The sequence below is a fragment of the Diabrotica undecimpunctata genome, chromosome 1 (assembly GCF_040954645.1).
Source record: "Diabrotica undecimpunctata isolate CICGRU chromosome 1, icDiaUnde3, whole genome shotgun sequence".
Lineage (NCBI taxonomy): Eukaryota > Metazoa > Arthropoda > Insecta > Coleoptera > Chrysomelidae > Diabrotica > Diabrotica undecimpunctata.
The window spans coordinates 16510732-16538538 of NC_092803.1; the positions used below are offsets into that span (position 1 = coordinate 16510732).

General features: G+C 34.3%; 3 protein-coding genes across 4 annotated transcripts in view; 2 read left to right on the top strand and 1 right to left on the bottom strand.

Moving 5' to 3' along the window:
- The window catches only part of LOC140445430 (transient receptor potential protein-like), a 69717-nt gene extending 58808 nt beyond the window's left edge, over nt 1-10909 (top strand). Inside the window, 3 exon segments of the mRNA XM_072537445.1 lie at nt 2419-2504; nt 7363-7414; nt 10518-10909. Coding sequence (XP_072393546.1) covers nt 2419-2504; nt 7363-7414; nt 10518-10855 — 476 coding nt within the window. The 3' untranslated portion in view covers nt 10856-10909.
- Nucleotides 1-27807, bottom strand: part of LOC140445412 (transient-receptor-potential-like protein) — a 142530-nt gene that overhangs the window by 100344 nt on the left and 14379 nt on the right. Inside the window, exon 1 of one of the 2 annotated variants that reach the window (XM_072537429.1) lies at nt 2208-2388. The exons of the other annotated variant lie outside the window; for it this stretch is intronic. The gene's annotated coding sequence lies outside the window, so the exon portion shown is untranslated. Of the gene's footprint in view, nt 1-2207; nt 2389-27807 lie in introns of those variants that run through there. 2 annotated transcript variants of the gene reach the window in all.
- On the top strand, nt 18936-19454 carry LOC140431706 (zinc finger BED domain-containing protein 5-like). The gene has a single exon (XM_072519829.1). It carries the CDS (start codon nt 18936-18938, stop codon nt 19452-19454), a length of 519 nt encoding a protein of 172 aa, XP_072375930.1.

The window sequence follows — 27807 nt, forward strand, 5'->3', positions numbered from 1 at the left end:
TACATCATTATCATCATCATTCTGGCTTTACAACTCTGCGTGGGTCCTCACCTCCACAAGAATTTCTCTGTAGTCGTCCCTATCCATCGCCTTCCTCCGCCGAGTGTATTACCATATTTCTCATGTCTTTATCGATGTTATCAAGAAACCTTGTTCTGGGTTTTCCTCTACTTATCTGAACAAAAGAAGCATTTGTCTAGCTGGATCATTTTGTTCTATCCGTATTACATGCCCTATCTACCTCAGACGTCCTATCTTAATATGTTTTACGATATCAGGTTCCTGGTATATTCTAGAAAGTTCGAAGTTGTGTCGTCTTTTCCACACTCCATTGTCATTCACTGCTCTATAGATTCGCCTTAGTACTTTTCTTTCGAAACATCCTAACATGTTTTCATTACTTTTTGTTACAGTCCAGGTCTTTGAACCTTATCTTAGGATTGGGTGTATTATTGTTTTGTAGTTTTATTTTTGTATTTCTCGATATAATTTTGGATTTAAGGAGGAGATTAAGTTCAAAATAGCATCTGTTGGTCAAGCTTCTAAATGCAGCGTATAAAAAATTTTCCACAGTCCTATGTCACCGTATGGCACCATATGCAGAACGGATAGTAGGAAAATACCAGGCTGGTTTCAGAGGTGGTAAATCGAAAATTCATCAGATTCCAACCCTGAAACAAATTTTGGAAAAACACTGGAATATGGCATTATTACTCATCACGTATTTATAGAATACAAAGCAGCCTAAGACTCTGTGAATAGAAGAGAAATATTCAAAGCAATGAAAAAGCTAGGAATACCAAATGAGTTCGTAAATTTAACAAAACTAACTCTTGAAAAAGTGAAATGTAGAATACGAATTCAGGGGGAACTGTCTGAACCTTTTAGGTTCGAAATAACGGTCTGCGCCAGGGAGACTCTCTCTCCTGTATACTGTCCAATCTGGCTCTGGAAAAAGTAATACGTATGTAACAAATCACAACCATTGGATCAATATGTAATAAATCAGTGCAAATCCTGGCCTATGCTGATGATATTAATATTGTGGGGAGAACGGAAAACGCTGTACGAGAGGCGTATGTAGCATTAAAAGAATCAGCTACAAAAATAGGTTTAATAATAAACACCAACAAAGCGAAGTATATAAAAATAAGCACGCAGCCACAAATCCTATGACCACTTGTTACAGAAAACGACGTCATCGAAGCAGAGAACGAATTTGTATACCTGGGAGCGCTCCTTAACACTGAAAATAATACTACCGCAGAGATAAACCGCAGAATTTGCACGGCCAACAGATGATATTAGGTATTCAATTTCCTCCTTAAATTCACAATTATGTGGAGAAATACAAAAATAAAACTCTACAAAATAATAATACGTTCAGTCCTAACATATGGCTTAGAGACCTGGACTCGAAAAAGTACATAATGAAAACATGTTAGGATGTTTCGAAAGAAAAGTACTAAGGCGAATCTATGGAGCAGTGAATGACAATGGAGTGTGGAGAAGACGATACAACTTCAAACTTTATAGAATATACCAGGAACCAAATGTCGTAAAGCATATTAGATATGACGTCTGAGGTGGATAGGGCATGTAATGTGGATGGAACAAATTGACCCAGCTAGAAAAACGCCTCTTGATAGACCCATTGATCAGAGAATAAAAGGAAGACCCAGAACAAGGTTCCTTGATAATATCGATGAAGACATGAGAAATATGGAAATACGTGCTTGGCGGAGGAGGGGAGGGCGATGGATAGCGACCACTGGAGAGAAATTCTTGAGGAGGCTAGGACCTACGCAGAGTTGTAAAGCCAGAATGGTGATGATGATTTCAAACATATTGTTTATTGTAATATTGATAACAGATTTCAATAAATAAAGGAAGTTAAAAAAAAAATAGGAATTGACCACAATTTCAGTAACATCGAAAATTTCACAGTCGAAACGTCAATTAAGTAATACAGTTAATTCTCATTAAAGATAGCAAATAACATTGATATTCAATTGTTAACTTGTTTTTAATAACTTCAGCATTCATGTAGAAATAAAAAAATGTATAATATCTTATATTAAAAGATTATGTTATAATTTTTTATTCATTATAAACTATTCTTACTCTTTGGCTAATAACCATTATTGCTGTAAAATTTTTTTCTCCTTATAGTTTTCTTCTTATAATTAAATTAAGACAGAACTTACCTCAATTCCATAAACAGCGAATCTTTCAATGCAAACTATATTATCAATTTTGTACTACCGTTTACAATCCCACTATATAACAACTTCCAAATGTATTAAATCACAGCACACTCATAGAAAAACCTATAATTCAGTTTATTTTTATCGCCAAACACTCACACACTCAATCTGGAAAAGTTGTAGTAATATTTATTTGGATTACATTTGAAAGGAACCGCGGGATCAGACACAACTGCCAAACCTGCGACCGACACTCCAGGAAAACGGGATTCCATGGATTCTATATATGCGCAGGAGGTGAGTGCTTGTTTATGTTATGTACTTTGAGTTATTAAAATATCAAGAAGTAGTTTAACTAAACGTACGGTTTAAGGTTAGATTTAATGGGTTTTTATGTTTGGGATATGCTGGATATTAAAATAAAATATTAAGAGATTATGTTTAGCAAACCTAAAAGTATAGAAATATTGGTAGGACATAAATTCGTTCATAAAAACTGCTAATTTTCTAGTTTTTGTGACTTAGTTTTTAATATTAAATTCTGAATATACTTTTAGAAAATAACTGTCATTTGTTTACGTTTTCGATGTTTCTTATATTGCTTACACCACAGAAATGGTGGCTGTTACCAAAAATAGCAACAAAAACATCAAAACTTGGTAACTAATAAGCTTTAAGCGATAGTTGAGGCCCTGCATTGGTTACTAGTAACCAAACTCGGTGACCAGGTACAGCTGGCTCTTAAAAAACTGATACAACTCTTAAAGCGTATTTTGTAGAAAATTGAGCAGTGTATTTTGAAGAATAAATACTTATTTTTTACATTCTGTCACTATAAAATCTTAAAATTTGTCAAATAACTTAGTCTATTCAACCTCAAAAAATAGCTCCACATGCTAGCAAAGAACTAAAAGCAAGAATTGTAACGAAATTAGAAGATGGTTGGTCACTATCTGCCGTAGCGAACCATTTTAACGTAAGCAAAACAACAGTTTTTAATATTAATACAAGATGAAGAGAACAAGAAACTCTCAAAAGAAAGCAAGGTTCTGTAAGACCAAAAATATCTACTGCTCATGAAGATCGTACCGCTTTTGGGGAGATTAGAAGAGAATCCTTTTGAAAATGCGAAAACTGCAAGAATTATGTCACAGTTTCCGGGAAGAAAGACAATAACTTGGCGCAAGACTTAAAGCATCGAGTCTTAGGTACCAAACTGCAGCAAAAAAACAAGCTCTTACACCACAACAGAAGCAATCAAGACTTATATTTGCTTTAAACCGTCAGCTACAAAATCAAGATTTTTGGAACAGATGATATTGACAGATGAGAAAATTTTTCAATCTTCTAAAGAGGGCAAAATTCTAAAAATGGTGTTAACTGTGTTATATTTCATTGCATTATCCATCAAGACGCTCTCTGTGTAAAGATAATTAAATCAACGATACTCTGAAAACTGTAGTGCAGATAGTAAACAGCTTAAGAGAAGGAAACAGAGCTCAGCGACACCGAAAATTCATCTCTTTCTTGGAGGAATTAAATACTAAATATAAGGACGTCCCCCTACATTCAGAGACACGCTGGTTGAGTGCAGGTAAATGCCTTAGAAATTTCTTTTCTTTAAGAAAAGAGATCTTACTGTTTTTTGAAACGGAAATTGTTACTAACACGGACGTATTTATAACAAAGCTTATGAACAAAACATTTCTTCAATTTCTAACAGACATTACCTCTCACTTGAACACATTAAACCTACAACTCCAGGGGAAAAATGAGACAGTATCACAGTTGGTTGGTCAAATTGAGACATTTCGCAAAAACTTGATCTTTTCGAGAACTGCGTGAAAATAAACAACCTCACATATCTTCCTGCGTGTTTCGAAATAAATGAAGAAGAAGCCATGGTCGATTTCTCGAGGTTTGCAAAAGTTCTTACAGAAATAAAAAGAGAATTCTATGAAAGGTTTTCGGAATTTGATGCACTAAAACCCGATCTGGAGCTTTTTAACAATCCAATGGGAGTCAACATCCAGAACCAATCAGCAGAATACCAATTAGAGCTGTGCGAACTACAGTCCGATTCGTTTTTTCAAGCAAAGAAAAATGAAGACATTAGTACCTTTTGGAAATTAGTCTCCAAGGATGGATTTCTTAAACTTCGTAACTTTGCATTGAAACTATATTCAATGTTTGGTAGTACGTATATATGTGAAAGTACATTTTCTGCTTTGAAGAGTATTAAATTTAAAATACGTAATCACATGGAAAACTGGATTCTCTGGAAGCGTGTATTAGACTCACTACGACTAGCATAGATATAGATGTGCAAAAGTTAGTAGAGGATTGCCTCAAATATCCCATTGATTTTTTATTTTATGTTAAATTTTAAACATAACATGTAAATTTTAAATCATAATAAAATACTTGTAAGTAATATTTCGTTTGTATATTATTTTTTAAAATAAACTTTTTTTGAACAGTCGAGTTCTCTGGCCCTTCATAATAATTTCAAATTTAATATGGCCCGCAAAGTCTAAAAGGTTGGACCACACTGAATTAACATATGTAATCAATTTTTTGTTGTTTGTTTGTTTATTTTATTATTTGTCTGTCATAATAAATATAATATAACGTCAGAACAATCAAATACACTGCTCAAAATGATCAAATCTTACTAAGAGTCGTATCAGTTTTTTAGGAACCAGCTGTACATAAAGAAAAACAATTATAGGGGGATTCTCTTAGAACCAATTTCTTTACAAAGTATCCAGAACCTCAATGCCCTTCATCCCTCTCGTTATTGATATGTTTATGAAAGCATTTATAATCATCATAAAATCATCTGACCTAACAGTCAAAACACAATTTCTGCATCGAAACAAAAAAAATCCATTACTAATTAATTACATCAATAGTTCCATCTTATACGTCAAACTATTTCTATTTCTGAACGAGGAAAACTCAAAGCGAACTTTTCCATCTTTAAGAGATTATTATCTCCACCAGTTGATCGAAGTCTAAAATCCAAAATATTGCCCATCGACATCTGAATTCTCCTACTTATATACTATGATGCTACTCCTTTCTTCCTATCATATATTCGTTCTATCACACATTATAAGAAAGATATTTCACAAAGAATATATCAAGACTATTTTACAACCACTCAAAAAAAAACCGACGTTTTTGGCCCTCTTAAATATTACCACCATTACCTCTATTTTCTTGTGGTGTATACTATATATCCTGTTTTTGTGGCGCCTTATACATTAGAACATTACAAGAACATTAAAGAAGAATTGGATTGGGTTATTCCATCTATTCTGTACTGCTAAGATATCATTTTTCCGTATTGTTTGTAAAACCCAGATTTGTTTTAAAAAATCCAACTCTATTCCAGAAAAATTCATGAATTCATGAGTCTAAATCCGAAGGTATTTTTAGAATATAAATAGGGAGAAAGGCTATTTCTTATGTCTCATCCAGAAGCCAACTCCATACTATCCGCTAGAACTCACCAATACAGGCGACGCGTTCTGCAACTGGCACCATCCAAAAGAATAAGATATATTGGTCGACGATCCAAACGATCAGCTACATAAGGGTAGTTATATAAAAAATATGTGTAATAACCTATAATATAAGACACCAAAGATGCCTTAAAATAGTTCCATAGAGTATATTTTTACACATCGAAGTGATAGAACCTGAATGTTGCTCTCAAGCTTTACCACTTTCCTACAGTTGTAAGATAGCAAAGACGATCATGATTTAAAAACAGGGGAAATCCCAGACCAACGTTGCATTATGTACACCAATTTCTCTCCTAAACACACGAGAAATGTATCTAAATGTAAATTACTCTCCCACTCTCTTCGTTTGCTAATGAATAAATTGGCCAAAAACATTCTGAAAAGTCCGTCTAAACACAATATGAATTGGCCACATGACTCTGTCCGTTTTTCAATGTGCCTCCAGTGTCGTTCCATCGTTTTCGTGGTCTTCCTATTGATCGTTTTCCTATTGGGGAACCGTCTCTTGCCGTCTCTACTACTCTGTTTGTTGTCATTCGGCTTATATGATCGTTTCACTCTACTCTTCTATTTCTTACTCAGTTCTTGATGTTCTCCATCATCTACGTCGTGTATCTGTACTTCTAGCTCTGTCCCATAATGTCTAACCATCAATTTTTCGAAGTGTTTTCATCTCTGCTGTTTCTAACATCCTTTTTGCCATCTCTGTGTCAGGTCGTGTTTCTGCCGCGTGTGTCATTATTGGTGTGATGCATCTTTTATTTCTCCATATTGTTTCATTCAGACAACCTGCGGCTCTGCTCTATTCACTTGATCTTTCCCTTCAGTTTCGAGCTTTCCGTAGCTAGATAATGTGATACCTAGATATTCTCCATCACTTGTTCTATTATGTGACCTTTCAGCTCCAATTTACATCTTAGTAAATTTGCTCTTATAACCATGCATTCTGTCTTTTTGGGGAAATTAACATGTTAAATTTTCTGGCGGTTATATTAAATTGGTGCAGCATACGTTGTAAATCATCTAACCCAACCACGTCGGTCATGAAAATAACCACTCTTGAAGGTGCAGTAGCCTATAACAAGGATCTCCTTAATGATCAGTCAGCAACACGGCACTTAAGAAAAGTTCAATATCATGTTAGAAGTTTCAACTTTCCAATTTCACCTCTGGTTTATTATCATGGTAGCAGTATACGTTGAATATTTGAGTTATTCTTCGTGAAATTCCTCCCTGTCTGTTAGCCTCTCTGAGTACGTAAGGTTGCTATGTCCAACAGCCTTACGCTACTCCTGAAGAAGCTGCTACCGAAACCTTGAGATGGATCCATATATGAGACATCCACTCGTCCAAAAAATACACGGTCCAAATACTCCGATTTTATTTGCTATTAGGTAATGTATTATCTTCCTAGTGATTCTTTCTTCTCTAATCTATTTTTTTTAACAGAATAGTACTTCACTTGATTTCTTCAGTTCTTGATCCTATAGCCAATTTTATTTTCTCTTTGCCATTTGTCTTCGTCATTTTTAATGTGTCTTTTATTTTGTTTCCACCTTCTCTCAAATATATGGCTTTTGTCGGTATCTTATATTTTTATATACATATTTGTTTTGTTTTAGAACGTAGCTAGAGGTCGTTTATCTCCACTGATAGAACTGGAGAAAAGTCCTAGTAAGTATACATCAAACAAGAATATACATATAGTCTTTATACACTTAAAGTTAAATGTTTGAGAGACTTCACAAATATCAGGTCGATTAATTCCCATAGTATTATTTGGGATGAATATTGTAGAACCATATGTTTAATTTTCAACAGTTTATTATAAAATGACAGATTATCTAGTCTTCCAGACTGATGTTCAGTAATGGTTCAATGGTTTAGATGACCTTTTATGTAGGATAATACTTCTAATTTTTCCATAGTACGATAATTACGATAGATTTCTAGTTTTAAAGTACTTACTACTTTAAATATTTATTTTAAATAGGTAAAAAGAAATAAGAATACGACTTACTCACAATCAATTTATTCTACCACCAACGACCGGTTTCGCATACTATAATGCATCTTCAGGTCAACGGTACATGGTACTGTCTGGTACAGAATATATAGCAATTATGCCAATAGTATCTGTATGTGATTAATAAATATGAATTTAAATTAATTAAATTAAATATTAAGTGACAAATAATTTAGTAAAATTAAAATTAAATAAATATTACTTACATGCCGATACAAGAATTATTATTAAATGTTTGAGAAAACATCAGTTATGGTAATCTGGTGACAGGGGATTATCGGTTTTACTGCAAATATTTAACGATTAAAGGGATAGTTCTTGAGGGGAAAAGATATTAACAACTCGACTAGGAGTGTAGGTATTATGTAAATTGTTTGTTGAAAATTAAATGTGATGTTATATTATTTAAAGTTATTTATATTTATTGAAGAGGTATATTTTGAAATGTGTGTTATTTATTGAAATTATTTATCTAGAACAGGGGTTCACAAACTGGGGGGCGCGCCCTCCCTGGGAGGCATGAGGACATGTCAGGGGGGCGCGAGATAAGTCAAAAATTAAATTAAATTTAGGTAGTCTTTCTAAAATTCTAAATTAACCATGATGTTTAGAAAATTAAAACAAACCACTGTAACATCTGACTTTACACATAAATTTTAAATCGAATGTTTGAAAGAATGGAATATGAGCCGTTCAATGTGGCAATAGCGCGCATTCGACAACCGAGCGTTTCCCAACAATGCCTCCCTCCTTAACTCCCTCCACAAGACGCAGGCCAGCTAACCGCAGCTAATCAATTGTGACAAATTTTAATTGTCGTATTTATTATATTTGCTATGAAGTATTAAGCAATGATGCAACGAGACCTAATCGTCTTGAAAGACATAGGTCATCCAAACATAACTCTTTTAAGGACAAACCAAAGAAATTTTTTGCTACAAAATCTGAAAATTTAAAACGCATGAAATTGTATAGTACTGGTTCTACGGCTCAGTCATCTGAAAAAGTGCTTGATGCTTCATATGAGCTATCACTTTTGATTGGTTGAGAAAAAAAGAGCCATATTATTGGAGAGACGCTTGTTAAACCATATTTGTTAAAGGCAGCTGATATTATTCTTGGAACACAGAGTAAGAAAAAGTTATCTAAAATTCTTTTTTCTGACAATACTGTGAAACATCGCATTGATGATATGGCCGAAGACATACAAAACCAGGTAGTTGATGCAGTAAAACAATCGCCATTTTTTGCTATTCAGCTAAACGAGAGTACAGACATAGTATAAGTCCTCAGTTAATTGTTTATGTTCGGTATATTGAAAAAGAAAGAATTAAAGACGAGCTACTCGTTTCTACAGAGTTGGAGACCACGACATGTTGGCATGATTATTTGACCTTTGAGATGAAGTAATCACCTTCTTGGAACAGCAAAAGCAAAATGAACTAAGCGTGGCCTTCAAAAAACATTATATCTAAGTAATATTGGCTTATTTTTTAGACATCTTTGATTCGTTGAACAGCCTTAACCTAAAACTGCAGGGTAGAGACTCAAATATAGTTACTCATCGTGATGCGATTAAGATGTATATTGAGAAATTGCAACTTTGGAGACGTAAAATATCAGCAAACCCCTGCAATTATTCGAGTTTCCCTAAAGTAGAGTCAATCTCAGAAGAAACACGCTTTAAGGACATTTATGAAGGATCAAGTTTGAAAATCCAAATCTCAAACCATTTGGAGAGCCTAATTGAAGAGTTCCACAAATACTTCCTAAACACTTGTGACGATAGTATTTTCAGAATGTCAATTGACCCGTTCCATGCCAACATAGACTCCCTACCTGAATCACGTCAAGAAGATGATTTGCAAATAAAACATGATTCCTCTGCCAAATACAACTTTGATATAATGGACAAACTTTCATTTTGGTTAAAATATTTCAAAGTGTATCCTAGTGTACCACGGGAAGCTCTTCTTTTATATTTGCCTTTTTCAAGCACCTATTTGTGCGAAAAAGAATTTTCAACATTTGTGGCAATTCGAACAAAGTATCGAAATAAACTTGATGCTGCTAGTGACTTGGGACTAAAACTCAACCACGAATAGGCATACTAGTAAAGAAAATGCAAGCACATCCATCTCATTAACCAACAATAAAAACTGATATTATTGTATCTTATGGCAGTATAAATAAATGTTTTGTTTTCTATGTAATATTTATTTGTTTTTGTTTTGTTACTAAGGGAGGGGGGACGGGAGAAACTTTCATTTCAACAAAAGAGAGCGTGGTACAAAACAAGTTTGGGAACCCCTGATCTAGAACACACAGCACTGTGACAAGGTAGAATAAGATAGATGTTCTATTTTTGATGTAAGTTTGGGTGTGCAATTACTCCAACTTATAATTATCAAGTTAATGAAAATCCAATTTTGGTATGTATTTAAGCATAAAAGAAAATTATTGTAATCAATTTCAAAAATTAAAATTAAAAAACATTTAAAGACAAACAGAACACATTAAAAAGACAAAACAGACATTTAATTTAAAAAGGGGTTTCTTTGTAGCACTACATTACTTGTATGAAGGAGGAACTGGCAAACAGGAATGGTTTTTTTATTTGTTTTGTTTTGAAAAAAAAACTATTCCTGTTTCCATTAAAAATATCATCTGTACTATACCGCGGCCCTAGCATAAAAAATTGTCACATTTTATTATCTATTGTTTTATTGTTACTTACTTACATTATTTCAGGTCACTCTTGCACCAAATCATCTATCGATACAAAACTCCAAGAAGATTCGAAATCTAAACCAGAGTCATCTCCTATTACATTAAGGCCTGACAAGCTTTTACAAGAATCCAAGCAAAAAGATGAGCCCCCTATGAAGCCGTCAAGTGCGGCGGAAAAACCAAAGGACTCCAAACCTCCCAGCGGCTCGGAAAAAAAAGACGATCCTGTAAAAAAGTCATCATTATCCGAGCCGAAGCCGAAGGATGCGTCAGGTGATAACAAGAAACAACAAGCCCCTAGCGCTCCCTTATCTGCGAAATCAAAACTGACAGGTCGCGTTCGTACAGGATGGATATAGTGTATAACTTTTGCTTTAATGAGTTGTAGTTTGTAAGGATATGTCGTTGAAAATAAAGAGTTTACTTATCTAACATCAAGACTACTTACTGTGTGTTTTAATTTGAATGGAAAATGAAATTCATATTTCTAGTGTCAAAAATAAAGCACAAGCATTATTTATAAATAGTGCGTTGACACTTTCCGTCACGAGTTATGAATATTTTAGTTAGTCAAAAAATGTGCGTATGTCCAAGGATCCTAACTCTAATGAGCTGGTATAGATGGTAGTTTTACCACACACCTGCTGGTTACGATTTCAGAGAGACTATAGGTGAGAAATAGCTTTCAGTATATCGATGACTCGTCTTTGGCTTCACGAATACAGATACTAATCGTAGAAGACTTAATACGATGTTCACTCTACGGCAACCACCCTCTCAGTCGATCATCAGGATATTCTCGACCCTGGCGAGACCAGTCTCTCAGTAACATATTACTAATTTAACCCGGTGGTAAACACTCTCTCGGTGAGTTTTATCAGCGTTTTGACAAAAGCCAAGCATTTATGGTATAATTAACGCCATATATTCTGGAATGAGGAGACTTTTTTAAATCAATATAATACATAATAAAGATTTTTCTTAAAAAGAAATTGAAGTTTAAGTGTGCTCTTGAATTACACTATGCAAATTGTGGGGAATTATATAACAGGGTACAAAAAAGTTTCTAAAGAAACATTTTTAGTGCGTAAGAAATCACATTAATTTTTTTAAGTTTGTCTTTTTAGGTAGAATAAAAGTTGAAGTCAACCAGTTTTAGATTTTTCATCTGATATACAGATTCCATTGAATCTTTTCATTAGTTTCGATATTTTTGGCTTTCATCGTTTCTTCTATCTCGTCTCTTATTCAGTTCCCTTTCTTTTTTGAAGACTCTTCCAATACTTCTATGCATGAAGGTAAAGGCAGCTTTTTAGTGCCCCCATTATTTGTTTCGATAGGTTTGAAAGTTAAGGTAATATTGCCGATTAGTAGTAATGGTTGATCATACCCGCTCTGGCTGTTTTCGCAGATTTGATGGTATTGACATAACTGGTATTGTATTTGACGGTCACTCTTTTCTTATTCATGATTATTCTTGCTGAACAGTTAAGTTACTGCTCAAATTAAGCCCAAAATAGATGAAATATTTTCTAGAGGTTTTGTAGTAAAAAAGTTTTGTAGTTTCAAGTACATTGAAACAAAAAAAAAAACTGAAAATATATATCATTTTATGTCATAATCACAGGGAATAGGCACAGAATAAATAACAATTGTTTTATTATTCTCTGGCATAGGTCAGACAACGATAGGAATAAAAACTGCAGTTATACATACAGTTCTAGATTGATATATGACAATGGATTAAAGACTACCACTTCACTGCGAAGTCAGCAGCGTGAACAACAGCAGATGAATGCCGTTAGAATTGATCAAGGATGCAAACATTAACTAATGCAAGATTTTCACTTAAAGATAGTGCAAACACTCCTGACCATGGAGCTGCGCGCAGGCGGAGTCAAAATTCACTTTAAGGCAGAAAGGTTCTATTGTAAGTAGAATTATACAGTGCATAGTACAGTGCGTTTCGCATGGAAGTCGGGACCATGGGCGCCCATAGGGGGGGGGGGCAAGAGGGGGCAGTTGCCCCCCCTATCATTAATAATATTATTTAAAAAACCAGTATGTATGTAAGTATATTTAAAAAAAAAATACATTATTTACGCATATTGTGGCGAGAAACTTGCAACAATACCTCAAAACAGCAAACAACCGGAAACTAATCTAGCGAAATACCGAGAAATCCGGTAGGTACTTCCTTAACAATGCCTCGAATGTAGCTACCTACCATAATAATATTGTACAATGCAAAGAGGGATTTTGAGATGTCGTAGGTATCAAGCCTTAATTGGTATTGGTAGAAAGTGTACCTGTACCAACAATTTTAAACTTTATTTCGTCCCATGTCAAATGCAAAATTTACTCTTACAAAAAATATCCGCTTAATAAATGCTACACGTTTTTACTTGTTTGACTTAAATATTTGGTATAGTGGCTATTCGCATAAGAAATACCACAATAGAATTTCAATTGAAAATTTAAATCCTCTTATCAATATCTGTAAATTTTGTATAATAAAATTTGTATGTATACCTAAAGTCATACCATAAAATATGTTGTTAATAATTTTTTGTTTAAGATTACTTTTACTTTTCTGGTATTTCTTTACTGTTTGTAAATCATGTTTATATTTTTGCATTTTTGCAATCGGCTATTTTAGTTTTTATTAAGTTTTCAATTTTCAGTTTTTAATTTCAATTGAAAATTTAAATCCTCTTATCAATATCTGTAAATTTTGTATAATAAAATTTGTATGTATACCTAAAGTCATACCATAAAATATGTTGTTAATAATTTTTTGTTTAAGATTACTTTTACTTTTCTGGTATTTCTTTACTGTTTGTAAATCATGTTTATATTTTTGCATTTTTGCAATCGGCTATTTTAGTTTTTATTAAGTTGTATGGATCAAAATAAAAATTTGAGTTGACTTGCCCCCCCCCCCCCTGGATTTTGATATATGGGCTCCCATGGTCGGGACTAAACCAAATTTCGTCTACTGCGCCGTGGTCAGGAGTGTTTGCACTATCTCTACTTATGTACGGATGTGCAAAGTATTGTTAATTGATTAACAGGAAACCTTGAGAAAAGAAGAGCAATAAGTATCAAAATTGCATCGTTAATGCATTTGAAAAAAAATTTGTACAAAAAACAGCCCCAAATTGAAAGATAAAAGTGCTTTTTCACCAAAACAACTAAAATACGTTAATTGCACGAAATACTTTCACATCCACCGTCTTTTTTATATTATCTTACATAATCATTAAAGAGACGGAATAATATTCAACGTTAACTTTCTTGTAAGAATCGTCAGCAATGTTATATTAATCAAAATATTAACTTTTTCTTTGGCAAATAAACATTTATCGTTTTGGCATTTTGTCATTTCTTTTATTAGATTTATTTTTAATCAGACATGTACAAGTATCAAAACAAGATATATGAGTATTTCATACATAATTGAGAGAAATATCATAAAAAAGGAAAATTGTCAAACAAAATGCCAATTTAGTCAACTCCACTGACTTCACTTGGAATTCTAAAATATGGAATGAAATAAAGAACTTGTAAAATAATACAAGTGAAACCAAAGAAATATACAGGGAAGCTAGAAACAAATTATAAAGGATTTTAAGATAACCGCATCAGCCATGAGAAAAAATTATTTATGTTAATAAACACTTTTGCTTACAAGGTAATATTGACTGTAATGACATAGCAAATAATTTTGAGTTCAGTTGTTCCAAGAAAGGAGATAAAGAAGACCCCAACAATTATAGAGGTATAAATCTACTGAATGTTTTTTAAAAAAATGCTTTGCTGCAATTGAACACCGATGGCAGACACCGAGGTAGGATACCAGTCGCTTCGTCTAAAAGGGTACTAAGAATTTAAAAATCGGAGGAGGGGTCATTCAAGACCACCTGACACTCTGGTAGAGCAAGTATAACGGACCCTCAACAAGTATAACGTACGAAAAATCATTGATGGCGATGGCATAAGGCCAATTCGTATACAACGCCCGCGGACTGGAAATTAGGTGTAATGCACCCTCTTCACAAAAAGGGAGATATGATGGTGTGTGGTAATTATAGAGGCATCACCCTACTTAACGTGGCATATAAAGTATTGTCCAAGGTATTGTACAGAAGATTGATCCCCTATGCTGAACAAAGAATTGGGAACTATCAGAGCGATTTCCGACCCAATAAATCAACAACGGATCAAATCTTCACAGTCAGGCAGATTCTTGAGAAAACGCTTGAGTTCTGAGTCAACACCCACCACATATTCGTGGATTTCAAAGCCGCATACGACTCAGTCAACAGACAAAAACTTCTACAGGCTATGGTGGAATTTCAAATGGCGCTTCATCTTGTTCAACCAACGAAACTTACACTCACAGGCGTAGAGAGTGTAATGAGAATCCAAAACGACTTTTCAAGACCGTTCCATTGTAAAAGTGGACTGAGACAGGGAGATGGACTGTCGTGTCTTTTATTTAACCTTGCACTAGAAAAAGTAATTCGAGAGTGCCATATTAATATGAATGGCACCATCTTTAATAAATCTGTACAAGTGATCGGGTCGGGTATGCAGATGACATAGACATTATTGCTAGGTCCACAGAATCTCTGATAGAAGCATTTCGATCACTAAGGTCGTCTGCACTAAGAATGGGATTAAAAATAAACGCAACAGAAAACCAAGTATATGTATTGTACCTACTAGATCAGGCAACCAGATACCTAGACTATTAATTGATGATCTGGAACTGGAAGGTGTGGACACCTTCGTCTACTTGGGCTCGCTGCTGACAAAAGACAACAATGCCAGCGAAGAAATTAAAAGAAGAATAGTACTTGCCAATAAGTGTTATTACCGCTTGAGGAAACAGATGGCCCCAAAACTATCCAGAAAAATTAAAATTACCATATATAAAACACTACTAAGGCCAGTGTTAACATACAGGTCAGAAACGTGGTCACTTACACAGAACGACCAAGAATTGCTTAAACGTTTCGAGAGAAAAATTCTAAGGAAAATATATGGAGGAGTCCAAGAACAGGGTTTGTGGCGTAGGGGCTACAACTTTGAGTTATACAGAAGTTTTGGGGAACCTGACGTTGTAAAATTAGCACGCCTTCGATGGATAGGACATGTAATTAGGCGAGATGAAGATGAAACGATCAGAAAAATTTTCGACAGAAGAGGACCAGTGGGAAGACGAGCCAGAGGAAGACCAAAACTTATATATGAAGATAACATAGAGGATGATCTAAAATCCATCGGAGTTAAAGCATGGAGAAGAGTTGCCAGAGACAGGGGCGAACGGAAGATTGTTCTGAAGAAGGCTTTGGCTCATAACGAGCCGTAATGCCACTGATGATGATGATATTTGTATATTTGCTTCGTTTTAGTTATCTATATAAGTGTTATTTGCAACGCTTGCTGTTTTTGGCGCTTCCCTCGAAGAAATGTTTATGCAAATTATGATATCACTCTATTGATACCTCCTTAATTAAAATATTTAGCAAATTTTTTAATGTATAATGCATGAAATATTCCATGTATTCTCGTTACATGATTTGGTATTATAATCCAGTCGTCAGAGAGTTGACCCATAAAAATCATACGAACAAGCTAAATTTTGTCGAGAATATTAATATTAAGACTCCAAAAAAGATGCAAAAAAGTTATCCACTTTTACCCCTGGGCTTTCCCCTAAAATCCCCCTTATAGCGGGGTAAAAAAGTAAAAAAATCGATTTACCAAGAATCTGTGCACCGAAGAAAAAAATATTTCAAATAAAAAATGTAGTTGAGATAATTTTAAACAAAAATGTTTAAAAGCATTTTTTGTGCAGAATGAACCGTTCTCTTAAAAACAACGCTTGAAACGACCGTCGATTTTGCATGTCAGTTACGCGCGCGAAATCAATGTTCAATAAAATTTGTATCAGCTGAACGGTAAAAATTCGGTATCTTTTGATTTTAAGTGACCTATCGACAAAAATCAAGTTGCGTTTTAAAGGTAAAGAGTTCAGCTTTCGTATGCAGTTTTTGTGTTTTGTTGAGATCAATAGAATTGATCACTTTCATTGGTCAGTCGTAGTAAAATTTCCATTTTTAGAGATTAATCTTTAAAACCTATGACATGGAATTTCAATTTTGATTTGTGGCAACAAATATGAAGCATTTAAAATATACATAAAAAGCTCAGAATTTAATGTTTTACATTATAAACGATTACACGTCACGGAAAATGCCTCCAAGAATGCGATTTTGGATGTAGTATATAGCAGAAGGTTGGTTCTTTCGAAAAACTTACTAGCATAATTGAAAAAATAAAGTTTTAAACGTTTTAGATCCTTTGTTGTGTGAAAGTTTAAATCCAGCGTTTTTAAGCATATTTTAAATGCTTGACATTTGTTGCCAAAAGTGAAAACTAAAATTTTATGCTATAGGTTTTAAAAGTTAGGCTCTAGTAATCGAAACTTCATAGTGGCCAGTCAATTTAAGGGATAGATTGTATTGATCTCACGAGAATTATAAAAAATGGCAAAAATCGCGTCACGTTTATTTATTTAACATCTTTATAAAATCTGAGTTTATTTGCGACAAAATACAAACGTTGCATACGAAAGCTGAACTCTTTACCTTTAAAATGCATCTTGATTTTTGTCGATAAGACACTTGAATCAAAAGATATCGAATTTTTACCGTCGAGCTGATACAAATTTTATTGAATATTGATTTCGCGCGCGATTCAAAATCGACTGTCGCTTCAAGCGTTATTTGTGAAAGAACGGTTCATTCTACACAAAAAGTGCTAATAAACATTTTTGTTTAAAATTGTCTCAGCTACATTTTTTATTTAAAACATTTTTTTCTACGGCCTACAGATTCTAGGTAAATCGATTTATTGGGTTTTTACCTCTCTACGAGGGCGGTTTTAGGGGGACGCCCGGTAGTAAAAGAGGTCTTTTCTGCGGGTCCCAAATTAATATTCTCGGCAAAATTCAGCTTGTTCGTATGATTTTTAGAGGTTCAGTGGCATTTTCTCTCAGACGCCTGGAGTATTATTATTTTTAGAATTATTATCAAGATTACCTCATTATTTCAAAATTAAGTAGTACAGGATATCTTATTTCTAATGTATAAGCAAGTATTTTCTATAATATTTTTGCTTAAAATTTGTAAGATTTACCGGTATATAATATACGTTTTTTTACCGTTGTTTTAAGAATTATTATGACAAATTTTATATATTTTAGAAAAGTCTGCCATCTTTTCAAGATACTCTTGATATGCGCTTTTTCTCGCGTCGTTGTCACATCTCGCGACGGACAACTCGTGCCTTTAGGACCAGGAGCCCAGAAATTGAAAGAGCATTGTCAAATACTCTTCATATTACGAAAATATTTCTCTATCAAAAGGAATTATTCTTACATAGTGCGCCACCTGTAGGTGATACATATAACCGCGTACGTATTTCTAGAGAGATTTCTGTAGAAGTATTTACTAATAAATGTAAATTAGTAAATTCCAAACAAGAAATAACACTTATAATCTTATAAATCGGTGTAAAACAGCACGTATATAATCTGTCCACACATGACTGTCATTAAATTTTATGCCATCATTGTCAATTTTCATCTTTCTAAACACTATCCCCATCAGACAAAAAACTGTATACCTTATTCCATCTATATGTGGCAAATATAAGATTGTATTGATTTCTTAAGAGATGTACTTAGCTATAGCCATCTATAGCTATATAGGATTTGGAAGAATAACCATTTGCCCAGTTGTCACTGCCGATTTTGCCTCCTTTCGTTCCTGTTTTCCAGATAGTTCTGTGTTCAATCTTTTTGACTAAAAGGAAGTGAGTATCCGCAACTGGGGAACAAAGAAAAAATGCATTAATGAAAAAAAAAACAAACTAAAAATCTTTAGGGCTCAATGTCAATTTTTTCTGTGGAAGTGTTGCCACAGTCAACTCATTGTTTTCTATTCATTTATTGTGACACAAACAATTGAAAAAAGATGGCTTATAATCCAAAACCATCTGTATCGACTTATTTGAAGTAAATTTAAGTGGCTCTAGACGTTATCTCAATAAAATCAGTTCAGAATGTTTACTAAGATTAATTTTTCTTGAATTGGGAAATTTTTCGGTTCGACAAATCAGAAAAACCAGCGCTATTCAGAGGCGAATCCAAAGCGAGACAATGGAAGATCAGTCTTCCAAATATAATCAAAAATAATATTAATCAGATAATCATTTGTAAACATAATAATCCTATAGATCGCAAGATTAGAATACATAAACAATAAAAAATGTTTAGCCAATAACCATGTTTAAAAAAAACTTTGACTGTGAATAAAAAGCTTTACTTGCCTCTTATAAAGTCTGATATCAAATACCCAGATGTAAATGTCTCACACTATTGGAGAAGAGCTTATTTTGCCAGCTGCAATTAAACTTGTAGAAACTGTGGTTGGAGATAATTTTGTCAAAAAATTGGAGTCTATACCTCTATCAAATAATATTGTTGCCTGTCGAATCGGTGATATAGTTGAAGATGTTCAGGATCAGCTACTCGGGAAGTTGCGCGACAAGCTGTTTTCGATTCGGTTTGACGATGCAACAGGTAGCAATAAAGATGCTCATTTTATTGCCTACGTTCGATTTTGTGATGGCATCAGTAGTATAGCAGTAGTAGAACTACTTTTCTGCAAGCCAATAGAACTGAAAGCAACATCGCTCGGATTATTTGATATATTAAATGACTATATAAATGAAGCAAAAATAGAGTGGAAGAATTGTGTCGGAATATGTGCTCGTGCAATGCCCGAAAAATGTCAATGTCTGCAAGCGCTTGTGAAGCAAAAGTCTCCATTGTGTATATGGATACACTGTATGATCCACAGAGAAGCTCTGGCTTCCAAATAAATGTCTCATGGCATGAATAGTGTGCTAACTGCGGTTGTAACGGTAGTTAGTTACATAAAAATAAGACCTTTGAAAGCTAGCATCTTCTCTGCACTTCAGAAAGACATGGGTGCAGTATATTCAGCATTATTATTTTATTGTGAGTAACAATGGTTATCAAGTGGGAAATTCTTACGTGTCTTTAAATTAAGACATGAAATCGCAATTTTTCTAGAAGAAGAAAATAGACTTGAAGCTGAGATGTTTCGAGAGGGTTAATTTTTGATGAAATTGAGCTACTTGGTTGACATATTCGAGAAACTAAATATTTTGAACCTTCCGCTTCAAGAAGCCAATACACATATATTGGATAAGAGTAATAAAGTTGTTTTTGTAACCATTGAAAATCATTTAGCGATGCTGACAAAACATTTTAAAAGATATTTTTTTGCCGACGACAAATTAACAGTTTATTACGAGTGGGTTAGGAATCCGTTTCAAATTACACCCGAAGGGGTGTAATTTGAAACTGCCAAAGAAGAAACCTTCATAAATTTTACGATATGTCGAAATCAACAAACAGTTTAATAATAAATCCCTCTTTAAATTTTGGGCAGAGATAAATGATGAGTGTTTTTTTTTCTGATATGCTCACGCCCCCCAAAAGAACTTAAATAATAGACGATTTAAATGAAATAACGTTAGAGGGAGCAAAATTAATTATTTATACAAATATGCGATCAGCAAGTTTATGGAATCAACCTAGAAAATTAGATAGAAAACCAATTTCTACTATAAGTTACTCTTATCGATTTTTTTGAGAGTCTATGTGTCAGCTGCGTATGTAGCAATGGGGAAAATAACAACTACTTAAGCAAAATGTATTAAGAACAACAAGAGCCAAAAGATAAAGCACATAAACAGTTATGTATACAAATTTTCATGTAGTGACTGCTCAAAAACTTACATGGGTCAAACTGGTAGAACTTTTAACAAACGTATAGCAAAACACAAAAGATACGCAGTTTTAATAGCCATTTTCAAATTCTACATATTCAAAATAAAAGTCTTAAGCTATCTTCATTAGAATCTATGGAAATTCATCATCATCATTGGTGCTACAGCCCTTTAAAAGAGTCTCGACCTTCTTAAGTCTATTATGCCAGTCAGTTTTATCCATTGCCAACTGTTGCCAGTTTGCTGCGCCTATTTTTCTACCATCCTCATCTACATCATCCCTCCATCTGAGTTTTGGCCTACCCCTACTTCTACTTCCCACAGGTTGTGACATAAGGATTCTTCTAGGAGGGTTGTTCTGCTGTGATCTTGCCAGATGTCCTGTCTATCTTAGTCTTCCTATTTTTATAACGTCTTTACCACCAAATATAAGTTTATATCTGTGATATATCTCGTAGTTGTACCTCCTTCTCCAAACACCATTTTCACAGATGCCACCGAATATTCTTCTCAGGATCCTTCGTTCAAATATAAGCAGGAGGTTTTCATCTGCTTTGGAAATGGTCCATGTCTCCGATCCATATGTCAACACTGGTTGTATAAGGGTTTTGTATATGGTTATTGTTGTTTTTGGCTTAAGTTTCCGCTTCTCATATGTCTACTCAGTCCAAAATAGCATTTGTTTGCTAGGATTATTCTTCGCTTGATTTCTTCCGTCATGACGTTCTCCTTTGTGATCAGGGAGCCTAAGTATATTAATATGTCCACCACTTCAAAGGTAGAGTTATCAACCGTGAATTGGTGGCCGATGTTTCTGGCTCTATTGTTGGGTGTTGATACCATTATCTTAGTTTTCTCCTCATTTAGTTGCAGGCCCATATTTTTTGGGGCATTTGACAAGGTGGTATACATTTCTTCTAGCTTGGGTGTTGTTCGGGCAACTAGGTCAACATCATCAGCATATGCCAAAATTTGGGATGATTTATTAAAAATGTTTCCTCTGTTGTCTATTTGGGCATCCCTGATTGCCTTTTCCAGAGCTATGTTGAAAAGGAGACACGCCAGCGCATCTCCCTGTCGCAGCCCAACATGCGTTTCAAATGCCTGTGATTGTTCGCCCTGTATTTCGACTTTGCAAACAACTTTACGCATTGTAGCCTTAACCAATCTTATCAGTTTATCGGGGATGTGGAATTCATCCATGGCTTCATACAATTTATTCCTTAGGACACTATCATAGGTCGATTTAAAATCTACGAAAAGATGGTATGTGTCGGTATTGAATTCATTGGTTTTTTCCAGTATTTGCCTTAGCACAAAGATCTGGACTGTTGTTGATCGACCAGGCCTAAAACCACTTTGATATTCGCCAAGAAGCTCCTCTTAATATGCACTCAGGCGACCAAATAAAATACTCGAAAATATTTTGTATGCTGTATTAAGGAGGGTTATTCCCCTATAGTTTCTACATTCCAATTGATCACCATTTTTGTGTAGCGGGCAAACGATCCCAATACACCACTCTTCCGGGATTTGTTCCTCATTCCAGGCTCTCAGTATATATGATTAGTCAGAGTCGCACCTCCTCATTTAATAAGTTCCGCGGGTATACCATCACTTCCTGGAGATTTATTATTTTTTAGGTGTTTTATTGCATCCCGTACTTCTTGAATTGATGGAGGCTCCAATGGTGTATTGTTGCTTGCTCCCGGGGTGGTTGATTTGGATCTTCTACTTCGATAGTAAGTAGTTCTTTCTATGGATATTAATAAATTAAAAAATACAGATATAATTCTGAATGGCTAACTTGAGGCAAATAGCTCTTCCCTACCTAACTTATTCAGCTAAAGACAATAAAGTGTTGACGCATGGTAAAAATACATCACTTGAAAAAGAAACTCTGTCGAAATAGCTGTAGTTATAATAAATTTTGTGGAAGTATTAAAAACAAAAGTTTTCAGTATTTAATTGTTAGATAAAATTCTATAAAATCGCGCAATTTGAACAGGTGCGACCTTAAACTTAATTCAAACAGTTCAGACAACACGTTCTTATAAGTAAAAGTAACGCATTACAGAGAGTTAAATGATTATATTATTATTTAAAGCACACTTAAAACTAATACATAAACGAATGATCATTTAACTCATACACAAAGGTACTCATATAAAAGTTATAGTACAGTAAAACAACAAACAGCGGACTAGCAGTTTTTTAAATAATAAAAAATAGTCCGTAGGATAATTAAGAATTGTCACTTGAAATATATTTTGAAGAGTTTTCCAGTCTTTTTGGATAATTTCTTCTTCTCTTTCTGGTCCAATATCCATTACCGAATGTTGGCAATAATTCTGGAAATGATTATTTTATTTGTTGCTACTTTGAAGATCTTGCGATAGATCCTGTCATTTTCCACACCTGTCCTATAATATTCACACCTGTCATATTGTTCTATATTTTCACCGGACATTCACTATTTTCATTCAGACGAGGACTTTCCTGTATTGTCGGTCCTTCGCAAAGCTTCACAGCTCAGACTTTTATAATTTAATTTGTCCGTAGTTCTTCATAAATTCATCTACGTCATAGCTCCTAATTTTATAATTTTTAAATGGTTCAGAAACTCGATACAACCTTCTAAATTGCTCACTGAGCAATGCTCAGAACTGTTGATGTGACAGCATTCAGGTAATAAATCAATGATAGTTTACAAAAATAGTTAATATTTAAATAAACTAAAGGATATACAACTTAATTGCTTTTTTCTGTTTTGGTTTGTTCATTAATAAACACGAATTATCACTAATTGCTGTATGAAAATGACATTGTATAATGAGCTTGTCGTCAAAACGTGTTTATATTTCAAAGGTTCGAACGAGAATTCGATTGTTTAAATTTGTTTTTAAAAATCTTCATATTACCACGTTTGAATTTGAGCATATTTAGGAGACTTATTGAAAATATTAACCCTTCTTTTAAAAAATGTTGTTTTGTGTCTTTTAACAAAATTTTTCTCAATTAAAAATTTAGTATAGAAAAAGTATAGAAAACATGTTTACTCTGGATCATAATCTTTCAATTTTTACTGCTGAAGCTATAGCAATTTATGAAGCACTAAAGTATTTTAAGAATTCCAATGACAACTCCGCAATAATTGCATCTGATTCTCTGTCGGTTCTTATAGCCATTGAGACTATATCTTTTCCTAGCAAAAGCACAAATATTTACATGCTTCTAATCAAAAAAATTATTTTTGAATCACATCAGGAACAAAGAACAGTTAGATTTTTGTGGATTAAAGCTCACATAGGGCTCGAGCATAATGAGTATGTAGATATATTAGCTAAGAAAGCCATTGATTCTGGTGCGAAAACAGATTATAAGCTCTGCATCCCAGATTTATTTGTAACAATCAAGAATATTGTAAACAATCAGTGGAAACAAGAATATCATGAATACAGTCAACACTCTAAATCACAATATGCACTCATACAACCCTCAATCCCGAGTGAATTTTGGTTTGAAAATTACTCTGTTCCACGTAGATACATTACATCTATTATCAGAATGAAATCAGGACACGCATGTTATCCGGCTCATCTGGCAAAACTTAAAATTGTAAATTCCAATTTATGCGAAGTTTGTCAAAAAGAAGCAGATTTAAACCACATTTTCTTTGAATGTACAAAATATATACAACAAACTGACGACTTAATAAAAAATTTAATCAAACATAAAATCCTTTCACCCTATAACATTTGTTACCTTTTGTCATTAAATAACAAAAATGTATATAACTACTTAACAGAATTTATTTCGAAAACTAACCTCAATTTGTAAGTTCACTCAAAAAAATAGTAACCTCTGTTTTATCCCATTTGTTTTAAACCTACTATCCGTGACCCTGTCTACTAACTATACTATCTATACTATCTATACTTGTAGTTTGTGTTTTAATTTAATGTCTTGATGGGTCCCTAGACGAGAAACGAGTAACCATGTTTGTTCCATGGATAATCAAATAACCAATAATAAATATATTGTGATAATTATTTTCTTTTCTTTCCTTTGGGAAGAACTTCAAAAAGTTGTGACTGGCTGAATGGCAAATGCCTATTCCAAAAAAAAAAAATTACACTGGAATGCAAAATTAACCGACACACAGATTTTTTTGTTTTTTGTTGGTGTTTAGATCAAAGTTAAGTTTGTTTGAATTGTATTTTATACCTTATTAGCTTTAACGTTTTTTTATTGTTTGAACCTGTTTAGATGCTTTGTGCGAACAACAACACTTTTCCACATTCGTTTTGTTATTAATGTGAAATAGTGGCTTACTTAGTATTAATTTTAGTTTATTGTGAAACTGTACCTGATTATAAGTTCGGCTGTAGATTTTTATATTGTCTCCTGTTTAAAACTTCCATTAAAAAAATTATGACACCAAAAGAAGTAGCACAAGCTATTGCTTTACAGGATGATGGGACGAGCATTCGTTACATCGCAAATGCTTTAGGAATTTCTCGAAGTACATTGTTGGATGCAATACAAAGATTTCGGGATACTGGACAATACACAGGACGCAAGGTCAAGGTAGGCGAAGAATCATAAGTCAAGTTGAAGATCATTTTAATCAGATTACGCGATCGTACATTATCAGCACCAATACTTGTTCAACGATTAAATGATGTTCATAGAAACACAGTTCTCATTCCCTGAGGTATTCCAAATATTTCAATCGCAGTACTATTCATATTCCTCCAAGTTGTATTAGGACTTCCTTTTTATGTTCCAGCATATTTTTTACTTCGATGTCCAGCTCAAACAACTTATGTTATTGAGTCACAATCTCACTAACTATTACCCGCAGTCCTTAAATTCACGTAAGGGAGAGCGCCCACCAAACTGGCATGGCAAGTGGCAAGTAGCAAGTAGCATGCATCTAGCATGTTATTTAAAATGTAACCAATGCAAACAAATGATTAGAATGAATGACGTCACTGTCATTTTGGTGTGTGCTAAATCATTCGTTTTCATTGGTTACATTTTAAGTAACATGCTAGACGCGTGCTACTTGCTACTTTTCACTTGCCATGCCAGTTTGGTGGGCGCTCTCCCTAGAGAAGGAGGAGGCACTTTTGAACGTGGGGTGGATTTGAACAGTTCAAATTTCCTTCTTATAAGCACCGCAATATTATTAATTTTTGTTATACGGTGTTGGCTACATTTTTACTACTAGTGTGAAGTTGCTTGAGCGATTGTTGTTGTGTTTACAAACGTAACAGCAAAAGTAAGGTTTTCTGGGTGAACTGGGTGGTGTTGCTGCTAGCCTGCAATTCGCAGCGGTTTTTCAAGGTATGTGTTCGATATTTAACCTCGTAATCCTAACCTTAAATTTTTAACTTACCTAAATTTAAAATCTGTAGTTGCGGGGCACATTTGAACAAAAGGAATGGGGCACTTTTGAACTTTGTTCAAAGGTACCCCATTACTACATGCTCCATTAGGAACAATTAAAATGAATGTTAAATGTGGATTTTTAGGAACTAAGATGGTACGTGCATACAAAAGAAAACGTGCAGAAGTGCTTTCAACTGAAGATGATATTCAAAATGCCATACAAGTAGTTTAGGGTGGCATGAAACTTCGCACGGCTGCTGCACGACATACGACACTATTTTATAGAATAAAAAGGAAACAGGAACTGGAAAGAGTAGAACAAAATGGTGTAGTTTATAATGATCTGTCGAATTATTCAAGTTTGTAGTCTAATGGTCAAGTTTTTAACAAAACTGAAGAAGACCTATTAGTTAGTTATATATTAAAATCTTCAAAAATAAATTACGGTTTAACATACACTCAAATCAGAGTTTTGGCTTATGATTATACAAAAAGACTGAGCAATGAACCTCTTCAGCTTCATTGCAAAATCGTTAGAAGTTTTGGATATAAAGTAACGGGTGTTTTTTTTAGAGGTATAGAACTTTAAAGTAGAATAAAACAAAGATTATTTTTTATATGAACAGGAAATTAACTTTATTTGAAAGATAATTTTTTGACATTATATTTTAAATATGATTTCTGGCATATGACCACCAAGGCTGGGTCTGACGTAGTCTAATCTGAAGGTCCAATTTTCAACGACTTTTTCCACTATTTGTGGACGTATATCGGCAATAACGCGGCGAATGTTGTCCTCCAGTTCGTCAATCGTTTTAGGCTTATTGGCATAGACTAGCGACTTCACATAACCCCACAGAAAATAGTCTAACGGTGTTAAATCGCACGACCTTGGAGGCCAATTCACGGGTTCTAAACGCGAGATTATGCGGTTACCAAACGTTTCCCTCAATAAATCCATTGTGGCACGAGCTGTGTGACATGTTGTGCCGTCTTGCTGAAACCACAGCTCCTGCACATTATGGTTGTTCAATTCAGGAATAAAAAAGTCAGTAATCATGGCTCTATAGCGGTCACCATTGACTGTAACGTTCTGGCCAGCACTGTTTTTGAAGAAGTACGGACCAATGATTCCACCAGCCCACAAAGCACACCAAACAGTCAATTTTTCTGGATATAGTGGTTTCTCAACATACACTTGAGGATTATCTTCACTCCAAATACGGCAGTTTTGTTTGTTGACGTAGCCATTCAACCAAAAGTGAGCTTCGTCGCTAAACAAAATTCGCTTATGAAAGTCGGGATCAACGGCAATTTCGTTTTGGGCCCATTCACCGAATCTACGCCTTGCTAGGTGATCGTGTGGCTTCAATTCCTGCACGAGTTGAATTTTGTAAGCACGCAAACCAAGATCTGTTCGCAAAATCTTCCATAAAGTGGATGGATACATATCCAACTGCTGTGCACGATGGCGTATAGACTGATTCGGGTCTTCCTCTATATTACGATCAACAGCAGCAACAACATCTTCTGTACGCACTGTACGACGTCTCTGTGGATGCGTATTATCATTAAGAGTGAACGTGGTGCGAAAACGTTCCACAGTTGATCGAATTAATTGCTCTAATGGGCGATTATGTATACCATAAAATGGACGTAGTGCGCGATACGTATTCCGAACAGAACTATGATTTTCAAAATAAATTTGCACAATTTGAAAGCGTTGTTCAGGCGTCAGTCTATTCATATTGAAATGTCAAACTAAAGTAAATAATAATCACCTGACAGCTGTCAAAATGGCCGCCCCTTAAAAACGTGTTGCCAACTTCTATTTCTATACCACTAAAAAAAACACCCGTTATTAATCTAAATCTAATTTTAAAAATTGTACTGAATAAGTCTTTTCGCCTAATATTCGCACAAAGCTCCCGTACTAATAGAGTACCAATCCGTGTAAAAATAAAACCATTGTCAAAAGTGATAACCACTCATTAGGAACGTCATCTGAATACAAATTTAT